This window comes from Oryza glaberrima, chromosome 6 (genome assembly GCF_000147395.1).
Source record: "Oryza glaberrima chromosome 6, OglaRS2, whole genome shotgun sequence".
Taxonomy (NCBI): domain Eukaryota; kingdom Viridiplantae; phylum Streptophyta; class Magnoliopsida; order Poales; family Poaceae; genus Oryza; species Oryza glaberrima.
Genome location: NC_068331.1, coordinates 20,040,956 through 20,053,527, shown reverse-complemented (window position 1 = coordinate 20,053,527; position 12,572 = coordinate 20,040,956). Strand labels below are relative to the sequence as shown.

Sequence of the window (12,572 nt, the reverse complement as noted above, 5' to 3'; positions counted from 1 at the left end):
AGATTTGGGGCACTAGCAAAAAGGTGGAGGCGGCTGGTCTCAATGTGGAGGGCAATCTTGGAGTTGACAAAGTTGACGGGAGGTCATCAAGGTTCTTCACGGAGATCTCAATGTTGTGGTGTAAACAACGCTTGAAGCTTTCATGTTACTTGCTAGTCCATTGCTTCTGCTCGCTAGTGTTGTGTGCAAATATATCACGGCTGATGTCTGGGTACTAGGTTTACCATACCTAGGTACTAACTAGTACCCGTAGGTACCAAGTGCATGGTATATGTGGTATTAGGTCAAGGCGTGGGGAGGAAGAGTGTATCCTTGCCGGCTAGGTGACCGGTGAGCTACCTGTCGTCATCTCATCTCCTCTCCTCGCTTTTTCTCCTCAACGCCTCTCTACTCCCTCTGTTGTCGATGTGGTTGGTGGGGCAAGGAGCTGAGGATTGCCGTTGCTCCGTTCCATCGCAATGTAGAAGCTTGGGCATAGGAGGAGGGGAGGGGCATGAGGTGGGGAATTAGATTTACAAAGTATCCTATTGTAACAGGTTACCCTATTGTAACAGGTTTCCCGCTCTACCAGTACTATGTAACTTGTATTAAACTATGAAAGTTAGTTGGTGATTTGGTTGGCTAGCACCGCGATCTTGTAGTGAAGACATTGGGAGTTCGACTCCTACTCAGGCGTGACCTGTGTCAAATTTTAGGCCATCCGATAGCCATAGTTCTAAAAGTTTTTTTCCCCATCATATGCAGAAATCTCGAGGCGATCTGACGACCAAATATCTGAAAGTTTTGGGGAAAAACTAGCGGAAGTTTTCTAGCAATTTCGATAATAAAATAGATCAAGTTGGTTTCTCGTCACACAGATGTCACGTAAGATGTAATAGATCCATTATATACTAAAAGTCCATTCAACTTCCTGCAAACGCTCCTAAACCATCATGTAGTATAATACAACCGTTCCTAAACCACCATGTGACACTCTAATAAATTAAATAAATTCCTAAAAATTATGAGAAAAAAACATCTCGCCGTTGATTTTCATTAAATTTGGTGGATCCATTATTTAAAACCATTATATTTATTTTCAACAATTATGTCCCAAACCTAGGCCTACCTGGGCCGGTAAGTACTAACTTAACTTTTTTTACTTTTTTTAAGAATGTTCCTTCCATCATTTCTTCTCTTTTCAACCTATTCCTTTTCCTACCTTTATGCTTTAGAAAAAATTGTGTTAAATAATTAAGCAACTATAACATCTAAATCATACGACTAATTTTTATCCGCCTATACCTTTAGATTATGTATGACTAAATTTAGAGTTCAAGACCAAATTTCACTATAATTCAAATTTGAAAATAAATATCATTCTGGGTTATACTTTTTGATTTTTGCGTGCCACTCAAGCAATTATAAATAATAATAATAATAATAATAATAATAATAATAATAATTATTATTATTATTATTATTATTATTATTATTATTATTATTATTATTATTATTATTACCATCATCGTACATAACTTCATAATAATCAAATTAGATCTATAATCGTCAAAGTGAAATGAAAACTATGAGTAATATTCCCAAAATATATTAGTTAGAAAGCAAAAGTTATGCTAAAAAATAAGCAACTATAGCAACTAAATCATATAACTAATATTTGATCTTATTAATTCAACTTTAAAAAGAAATATGTCACTTTCAGGATATATTTTTTTTGACTTTTTGCGTGCCATTCAAAATTTTCTGACTTTTTTTTATAAAAAATAATAGATGTTATCGTCCTATACAACTTCACAATAACTAAATGGGATCTTATATAATGATAAAAGTAAGATGAGCCTACTCTGAGTAATATTCAAAAAAAAATACTCCCCCAATTATAAAATTATTAGATCTGTAGCATTTGTGTTTTAATATCTACTATGAGTATACCGTAGTATAAGGACTAGTAAAAAGATAGCTTTCAATCGATCAATACAACTTTTATTCTATTTCTACTTAATAAACTAATACTCCCTCCGTTCCAAAATATAAGTCACAACCACCCTTAACCCAAAGACCAAGAAATAATTATTATTATCTCCTAGTTTGGATCACCCTAATAAATATAATGCATGCATCCAATAGAATTAGAAATCTTGAGGGTGGAAGATTTAAAAAAGTAATGATTTAATGGAGATGAGGTCCTAATTAATTGTATGAATACATGCATGCCTTATATTATGGAACATCAAAAAAAAAAGTAGTTGTACCTTATATTATGGAACGAAGGGAGTAGCAACTAAAACACTATAACCCATAAAAAATATTATTATAATTATATGCACACGTACTCTCTCCCCCCTTCGACTCTCTCTTCCTTTCCTCTCTCGTTCAATTCCTTCATCTTCTAATTTTTTAGCTAATTAATAAAAACAATCAATAATTAGATAGCAAAATGATTATAATTATTAAGTTATATTCAATTTTTAGTTTATTTGAACTTTTGTTTTATTTATAGACAAATAAATAATTTAATATCTGTATTACTCACATTTATCTGTATGAAAATAAAAATATGTCATTTGAACATAGACACCTATCCTTTGCGTGGTAGCTAAATAGCAAAAAGAATAGAATATTATAAAAAATGATAATAAGTATTGTATCACAAGTAAATCCTCTGTAGCGCACTTAAAGTGTCACATTTTACGTCTTAAATAGAAAATCTTAGAAATTGTGAGAAAAAACATATGACCAACAGTTTTCACTTAAATATGTGGATCCATTATTTTTAACCAATAGATATACTTTTAGAAAAAATCTTAAACTGCGCCATGTGTTATGTCTTAAAAATTAGGAAAACAAGATATTAGAAATTGATACTCTAATCCACTAATAATAGCAATGTAAACCTTATTTAAAAAAGTGTATCCATTGCTTATTTACATATGAACAAGGCTTCAGAAATAGTATTTTAAAGAATCTGGTTTAAATTATCTAGACTTGTATAAGTATAATATAATACATAAAAAGTATTCTAATAAGTACTTTATATTAAAGAGAAAAATGTAGATAATTTTTAATGAAGTACAATGAGAAAAAGGGACGACTATTAGATATTAGCATATATGATATTTCTTAAGTTCAGATAAAAGGTTCATGCAACAGATGGGAAAAAGGTGGGGGCTCAAGCTGCAATGAATAAGATGTTATTCATACTCAAATATTGATGCTGAAGTTATAAACTTTTGAAAACCTTAGAGTTCCCCTAATGCGTGACTTAATATACTAGTGCATTGCGAAAACATGTTTGTTACGGGTGGACATGGAGCTGTGACCTGTGTGGCCCTGTGTGACTGGTGACTGTTGACTGGTTATACCTTGATGTATGATGTTGAATTGTATGACTGTGCGTGACTGCTGACTGGTTATACTTTGATGTATGCTAAACCTTGAAATATACTCACTACTCCCTCCATCCTAAAAAGAATTAACAAAAGAATTAACCTAGAAAGCGATATGATCCCTCCTAGAATAATATATGTGGATACCACATACATTAATTTATGAGGGGTTATATCCTTTCTTAGGTTAATTCTTTTTGAGACGGAGGGAGTATATCATTATGACTGGTTATACCTTGATGTATGCTGAACCTTGAAATATACTCCACTACATCATTATGACTTTATTGCCCAACGCCACAAAAATGCATGTCGCACACATCACGAATACACAGTAGCAATAAATTATAATGTGACTAAGGATAAGATATTTTTGAAAACCTGGCAACAATTATTGTTCAGTTCCCTATATTCGTTTTTTGAATAGTTGCAATCGATCTCATTAATACTTGCTACCTCCGTTTCAGGTTATAAAATTTTTTAGCATTGCTCATATTTATATAAATGTTAATGAATCTAGACACATATATATCTAGATTCATTAACATCTATATGAATGTGGGCAATGCTAGAAAGTCTTAGGACATCACCAATATATATAGACCAAGTAGTCCATATAGGTGGGACCCACATAAGTGGTCTTTTGTTATTTCTATTTCCACAATATATACAGATAGCAATTGACATTAAGATGGAACGCACACTCTAAAAAAATACTTCCAAATGCTATAGTTCTCTCATGAAAGAAGCAAAAGGAGAGAGATAGTATATTTTAATCTATATGGGTGGTTTTTATAGCTTTGGGTAGCTTATCATATGGCTCTTCCTGATGCCACCTCTCACAATGGTAAAGGTACCCATATAGAGTTATAAGGACTGCTTTTTGGTCACATTGTAAGGGCATCACCAATGTATATGGCAAAAGTGATTCATATAGATGGGACCCACATAAAGAGACTTTAACTATAGCAATCTCCACGATGTATATAGATACAAGGTAGTATTAGGAGATGAGAGAGATAGAGATAGATAGTATTATTTATTCCATATGGGTAGTCCATATGCTTATGGATACCTTTTGTTATTTTCTCCATATGGACTAGTTGCACAATGGTAATAGGTAGCTGAATGGAATATAATATTGCCTATGGACTACTTTTGCTTCACATTATGGATGCCCTAACCTGAAACGGAGGAAGTAGATGATATCCCACGCGTTAGAGTGAAAACTTTTGAAACCATGTCCACCCGTAACACACGTTATATAAAATTATGCTTCTAGATCCAATATCAATAATATATACTCCCATAACAAACATATTCCAAAAGTTTTCACTATAACGCGTGGGAAAACAAGTTTGCCCAAAACACGTTAATTGAATATATGCCATTAAAAATATATTGCTTTTGAAATATACCACTAGTAATCAAGTATATGGAACCACGCCATTATAATTTTACACATATTTGAGATATGCCACTATTTATCCCTTGGATGTATTTACAACAAATTCTAGACCAAATTACCCTTCTCCCTTCTTCCCCTTCCTTCTTTTCTCTCTTCGACAACCTAAGAGAGCGGCGATGGCTCGACGGCGGCGGCCGCAAGCGTGGCCGACAATGGACATGGCTGCCACAGTTGCGGCCTTATCCCTCTTCGGCACTCTTTGTCCGGGAAGGCAGAGTCGAGGAAGGAGGCTAGCACAGTGGCGCATGATGAAGACGACGATGACGAGTCCCAAATGAGGTTGCCGCTCCTCTTTAGCCTAGATCCGGTCACCTCTCCTCGTCGTGAGGAGTCCTGGGCGACAACGACGATGACGATTCCGAAGCAGTGAGGACAGAGGAGAGAGCGACCATGGGTGGACCTGCTCGGTGCTCTCTGCCATCTTGAGCTCCTGCGGTGGCGCGGTGGACGCGGACAGGTTGACCTAGTTGTGGAGCAGTGGGGAGGCGTTGCCGGCGATGACGGGATTCAGGATAGAGAAAGGGGAGGATGAGATAATAGATAGAGGGGTAGAAGATGAGGGAACAGAGGGGATAGAAGATGAGGGCAATTTTGTCCAATACATGCAAAATACGTTTGTTAGTGACGCCACTTAGATTACAAACAAGTAGTGTAGTATGATTTCAAATACGCGAATAGTAATGGCATATTTCAAAACTTCCATAATTTTAATGGCATGGATCCAATTAACCCAAATACTCATTTTTTTTTTTGTTGTTTTTGGAATTTATGATAATACGATTTAGACAGATGAGATGATCCATTGAGCTTATCATGTTTGAAATGCTGATTGTTGAACAAATGTTTTCAGAATATGTTCTTCCATGTCTGCTACCTCTGAAGTGATGAAAAGGTGCTTTAGCTCACGATATAAATCCGAAAGCAGCAGCAACAACAACAACAAAAAAAACTGCTTATAACATCATATATTCACATATCTCTATAAAATTAAAATCCTTCATGTGGATGTGGCTGTCCAGTTCAAACAAGAAATCAAGCGATTGACACTAAATTCCTCACAAACTTAGATTCACAGTATCAAGCAACATGGTTCCATCCATCCATCCATACATACATACATGGACGCGTGGGCGGTGGGCGCAGAGCTTGAGCACGACCTCCTCTTCCTACTTCATGGACCATGGGCATGGGAAGCGAATTGTACGTCGCTACGGGATGGAGGGAGCGGAGCGCGATGCAGGCCGTTGGACGCGAGACTCGATGGTGCCTTCGGTTGGCTGGAGGGAGCGGCGCAACTCGCGAGCACAGGGCAGGGCCACGGGTGGCGGGCTGGCGGCTCGATGCGAGAGTCCCGTCCCCGTCGGCTGTATCCCCTTCTCTTTCCGATCAAGATCCAAAGCGTCGCATGAGTCGATGACCGAAGAAAATAGACTTATTTTAATGAAGGTACGATGGGCTATCCATGCCTTCAAGCCGGTACGGCATGGCCCGATTATTGGTGAACCGTGTTTAGGCCTGAGGTGCATCCCGTGGCCAGCACGGCACGGTCTAACTACTGGTGGGTCGTGCTTAGGTCTGAGGTGCAGCCTGTGACCATCACGACATGACTCAGTGTGTTTGCGGGCCGTGCCGGTCATAGATTCTGGCGCAAGCACGACCGTGCGGCCCAGATGGCCATCTATACCACCAGTCTTCCCACGTTTCGATCGTTGGTCCCACTAATTCCACCAGTTCGACAAGTTAGCGAGACGAGAAAGCCCCAGAGTGGAATCGATCATGTCAACGACGCCAACGGCAGCATCGCGCCTGCTCGTCCTGATCCTCTGCACCCTCGCTATCTCCTGCAGCAGCGGCATCGCCGGATTCGCCGCCGGCGATGACGACGCGTTCATCCGCTGCCTCGCCGCCGCCGCCGTCCCGCCACGGCTGGTCCACACCCCGGGCTCCGCGTCCTACGCCCCGACGCTCGTCTCCTCCATCCGGAACCTCCGCTTCGTCACGCCGGGGACGCCGAGGCCGCTCGCCATCGTCGCGGCCGCCGAGGCGGGCCACGCCCAGGCCGCGGTGCGGTGCGGCCGGCGCCACGGGGTCCGCGTCCGCGCGCGCAGCGGCGGGCACGACTACGAGGGCCTCTCCTACCTCTCCCTCGACCGCCGCGAGCGGTTCGCGGTGCTCGACCTCGCCGCGCTCCGCGACGTCCGCGTGGACGCCGATCGCGCCGAGGCGTGGGTCGGGTCGGGCGCCACGCTCGGCGAGCTCTACTACGCGGTGGGCGCCGCGAGCCGCACTCTCGCGTTCCCGGCCGGTGTCTGCCCGACCGTCGGCGTCGGGGGCCACATCAGCGGCGGGGGATTCGGCACGCTGATGCGCAGGTATGGCCTCGCCGCGGACAACGTCCTCGACGCCGTCCTCGTGGACGCCGACGGCCGGCTCCTGAACAGGACCACCATGGGGGAGGGCCTCTTCTGGGCAATCAGGGGCGGCGGCGGCGAGAGCTTCGGCGTCGTGCTGTCCTGGAAGCTGCGGCTGGTCCGCGTCCCGGAGACGGTCACCGTGTTCACCATCCGCCGCCCGAGAAACCAATCCGCCACCGACCTCATCACCAAATGGCAAGAGATCTCCCCCTCACTGCCCCGAGACGTCATCCTCCGCGTCGTCGTGCAGAGCCAGCACGCGCAGTTCGAGTCCCTGTTCCTCGGCCGGTGCCGCCGCCTCGCCCGCCTCATGCGAGCTCGCTTCCCGGAGCTCGGGATGACGCAGTCCGACTGCGAGGAGATCACCTGGATCCAATCCACCGTCTACTTCGCCTTCTACTCCAGCTCCAAGCCACTGGAGCTCCTCCTGGACAGGGGCACCGAGCCGGACAGATACTTCAAGGCCAAATCCGACTACGTCCAAGAACCCATCCCACGCCACGCCTGGGAGAGCACATGGCCATGGCTGGAGGAGCACGACGCCGGGCTGCTCATCCTCGACCCCTACGGCGGCGAGATGGCCCGCGTCTCGCCGGCGGCGACGCCGTTCCCGCACCGGAAGGGCAACCTGTACAACCTCCAGTACTACTCGTTCTGGTTCGAGCACGGAGCAGAGACATTGGAGAGGCATCTGAGCTGGGTCAGGGGACTGTATGGCGAGATGGAGCCGTACGTGTCCAAGAACCCAAGAACTGGGTATGTCAACTACAGGGACATGGATCTTGGGAGGAATGAGATCGAGGGGAATGTGACGAGCTACACGAAGGGTAAGGTTTGGGGGGAGAAGTATTTCAGGGGCAATTTCGAGAGGTTGGCGGCGGTGAAGGCCATGGTTGATCCTGATGATTTCTTCAGGAATGAGCAGAGTATTCCTCCTCTTCCTGCTGCAAAGGGGTGGAGCTCCATTTAACTGGAGTATTGTTTCTTTGCTTGAGAAATTTTTGGTAATGTGTGTGTTTCGTTCTTGGGAAATTTATTTCTTAGAGGTACAAGTGATGATGCAATTGAGATGGGATACTTTGCAGACCAAAGAGTCGTTTGGTGGTATAAGTTTCACGGATAGTAGTATGTATTAAGTTGCATGCACTAGCTAGTTACACCTAAAAGCCTAAGCTAATAAGGAAAAGCGGGCAATTCACTTTATACACTTCAACACTCCCCCTCACGCGAGACCCCCTCAAGTCTCAAGCGTGGAATATTGGAGTGGGCTGCAATTATTTTATTTAATTGCGCCCCCCTCAAGTTTCAAGCGTAGAATATTGGAGTGGGCTGCAATTATTTTATATAATTGTGCGCCAGCCAGGATTCGAACTCGAGACCTCTGGCTCTGATATCATATTAAGTTGCATGCACTAGCCAATTACACCTAAAAGCCTAAGCTGATAGGGAAAGGCGGGCAATTCACTTTATACACTCCAACAAGTATGTTGTACCAGAGGTCCAGAGCTATGAAGATATGTTTGTTAAGTGGATTACAAAACTAGAGAAGAATTCCTCATATCTTGCTTAGGAAGAAGTATCTGAATCAAAGAGGTTCTTTTTCCGAGGTCATCTGTTGGTGGCTTGCTGTTCTAGAAAGAGTTACATACTTGCATGAAATCAAATCTTGGTGAGAGAGATTTTTGTGAGAGGAAAAAAAGAAGTTAATATGGAACTAGTACATCCTTGATCCTTCTGGGGAGATGTTTGGTGAGGGTTTTGTTCCCATCATTATATAAGTCACAAGATGAAGAGGCAATAGATATGCTATGTGCAAGAATTAGAAGGTGGAGCTTACTGGGAAGAGTTCAGAAGAAATTTCACTGAAGCTGATGCGATATTTTTTGTGAAATCAATCAATGGTTATGCTTCTGGGAGGTGATTATGAATCATGCATGATCCAGATGAACTGGTATGGCCAATTGAAATTACTCCTAGATCATTATATAGAAGGATTACTTTTGGAGAGTAATTGGTAGGAGAATCGGAGTTATTTGTACAAGTAAGAGCATCTCACACAAGGTCCCTAATTACAGACCCTAGATCTCTAAAGATAAAACTTTTTTTTGTTTATGGTAGATAGAGATAGTTTACCTTGCGCAGTTCACATAGTTGTGGAAATTAGGATGGTTTTGGAGTATGTCAAAAGAAGGAAACAACTGGTCGTATCTTGTTTCAGTTCCCTGTAGCTTATTATAGAATGTTGGTGAGTTGGATTGATAGGGAAGGTTTTTTTCGATTGTCCTGGTATCACTGTTCAGTGTAGTTGCCTTGAGGGTGGTGGCGAGGCTCTCTCTTTTTTCCCGAGCAGGCTCGGGCGCAGGTCACCGGTAGGGGCTTGACGGTGAGACAGTCCAAAGGTGGCGGTTCGCTTGGCAGACTCATGGACAAGCAGGAAGCGTTGTGTGCACGGTCGGTGACGACAGGAATTATTAGATTTGGCAGCGGCAGGTGTGGAGGCAGTAGTATCAAGGTCGAGATGAGGTGACCGCTATTTGGCAGCACGAATTGAACGAGGTGGGCTATACGGCGTAGAGATGTGGTAGGGAGGTGGCAGGCCCACAAGATGCCGACATTGGGGGTGTTTGGATGGAGGCAGGGCTTCCTCAACGCGACTGGCTGTGGTTGGTGGTGATCGCGGGAGCAGTGACGGTGGGCTGGCTTCCTTGACGTTAGTCAGGTACCTCCCTCATGAAGTTCCTCTCCTCCTTCGGTGTGGTGCTCCATAGGTGTGGAGGCAATGGCCGAACAAATAGGGTTGGGCTGCCGAGACGACGACGCTCGCTTCCAGGCTTTGTTTGGGCAGATTCGAAGTGGAGGCCGGTGAGCAAAGAGGTGAAAGAGGGACTAAGACACAGGGTGTGGCTGCAAGGGGTAGAGGGCGTTGGCGACGATGGTCCATCACCCTTGATGTTGGTCGGGGGCTCTCATCTCCTTGTGGAGCTCCGTCCCTTCTTTTGTGGGGAGTTTTATAGGTAGGATAGAGGTAATTGGTCAATAGGGGAAGTCTTGGGCTACCAAGGCAAAGTCGCCCATCCATGTTTCCTTGGTTAGATCCAATGATGAGGCAGGTGGGGCGGAGGAGGCCTGAGCAAGCACACAGAAGAGCGGTAGCGGGGTGCAAGGCACTAGCGATGGGTTGCAGTGGCAATCCTAAGGGTCAGGACTGGAAGTCGACCGGCAAACGGGTGTTGGTCCAGTGTGGTGGAGGCCATGTGCGGTCACGTTTGGATGATGGTAACTGAGATGATGGGCAACGAACTATGACAAGATGGTTGCAAGGGTCTAGGCTTAAGTCTAGCTAGTTATTTTCGAGGATGCCGTAACCCCATTGGGGCACTATCGAGGTACCTCCCTCCTACCTCTCTAACGGGAATATCTAGGTAAAAACTATGTTCAGGGTAATGGAAGGGCGATGGCGACGTGTTTGGCATCGTAACCTTCATGGCGGTATCGTTTTTGGATAATATGTCCTATGGTGTAGCTGTTAACCGGTGGCGATCAGCCACACATAGCAGTTACGAATTTGGTGCTAGGCTTTCCCTCATGTGCTTGTGTCGTTGATGTGTGATTCCTAGGCATGCGCTTAGGTGCATGACCAACATCGACAACTTTATTCTATTATAAATATTTTCATATAACCTTTTGTTTTCCCCCAATTTTAATACGAGACCATTGGATGGTCTCTCCTTGTGCTATTCCTGTAACTAGCTGAAACCCCGCGCGTTGTTGCGGGGGTTCAGTATGATACCAATAAGTAAAAATAATGTATAAAATAGCTAAATAATATAAACTTACATAAGTTGATATGGTTTATGATAATTTAAATTTAAATAGTACATAAAATGTTGATTCAAATGTAAAAGTAAGATGATGTGGTTTTATGAAAGAAGAAAGGGAGTGAGATACTTTGGACCATAGATTAATCATCTAAGGCTAAAAACAATTGATGTGAAATCATTCAATGGGAGAAGAGAGAAATAACACTAACTGAGGATGAATTATATATGTATATATGATATTATAAAAAATAATGAAGATATATATTAAAATATTATGTGAATTATGTGGGACAATGATTTAACATGCTTACATTTTAAAACTCTAAAATTTAATAAACTATAAAATTATAGATAATATAACATATTTGCATGATGTTTAAATGCAATAGTAATTGTTAGTGGATGATGATGTGGTATCTTGTTAATGCATGATGATGTGGAATCTTCGCGTGTTGAGCTTTAGGATTTAGTGGGTTATAGTAAGATAGGATTACCATGAGGTGTATTTGGGAACCCTCACTCCCTGTTACGCAAAATGAAGTAGCGTTTAATGCATGATTAATTAAGTACTTTCTCCATCCACTTTTGATAGACATATTTCTAAACCTGAAAATTTTACTTTTGATAGACATATTTCAATCTAACCACCTATCCTCTTAATAACTTTTTCGGATTTAATGTGTGAATCTCCATTCTTCCACATAAGATTGGCTACATGGGCATCGAGAAATGTAAATATTAATGAATCGCTTGTTTACAAGGAATAACTAGTAGCATGTTTAAATAGATGATAATTAGACTTACTTATCCTTAGTCATTGTGCCAAGATGAAATATGACTATCAAAAATAGATGGAGGGAGTATTAGCTAAAATAAATTTGAAAAGTAGATTAATATGACTTTAATTTTTATATAGAATTTTTTAAGAAAAAAATAATTATTTAGTAGTTTGAAAAATGTATGCGCGAAAAATAAGAAAAATAAAGGAGGTGAGTTGGGAAAGTAGGGATAAGAAATAGCATGTGCATCTGAGTTTTGCCGGAGCGATTCTATGGGCGCCCATTGTAAGTTGTAACTAATCCTGCCGTTGGATTGGTACTTGAGACTGCACGTTGTCCAAATCCATCATCTTTTAACACGATCATGCCAGACTGTATATCGTTTTATAATTGTTCGGCAGCTGCGCCTGCGATGAAACCATTCTTCTGTATCCCTCTCACTAATCTGACCCCCGTGACCTCCCAACCTGGCTCAATTAACAAGGCAAATGCCCCTTAAACAGTCAAACAACCGAGGTCACGAAAACAAAAAAGCCTAAACAGAAATGGGATTACGAGAGCAGAAAGACGCGGCTTCTCGAGAGTTCCAAGTTCCAACGAACCAAAAAGCTCAAACCCCCCCTGGACCCCACATGCAGTGGCACGTGAGCGACTCACCCGCGGACCCGCCTCGCCCGCAACAAGTAGACCAGAGAAAGTGAACA

General features: G+C 42.7%; 1 protein-coding gene across 1 annotated transcript; it reads left to right on the top strand.

The window, feature by feature from the left end:
- Window positions 1-6,248: 6,248 nt before the first annotated feature.
- On the top strand, window positions 6,249-9,322 carry LOC127775782 (berberine bridge enzyme-like Cyn d 4). Its single transcript, XM_052302078.1, has one exon. It carries the CDS (start codon window positions 6,631-6,633, stop codon window positions 8,236-8,238), a length of 1,608 nt encoding a protein of 535 aa, XP_052158038.1. The 5' UTR covers window positions 6,249-6,630; the 3' UTR covers window positions 8,239-9,322.
- Window positions 9,323-12,572: the final 3,250 nt, after the last annotated feature.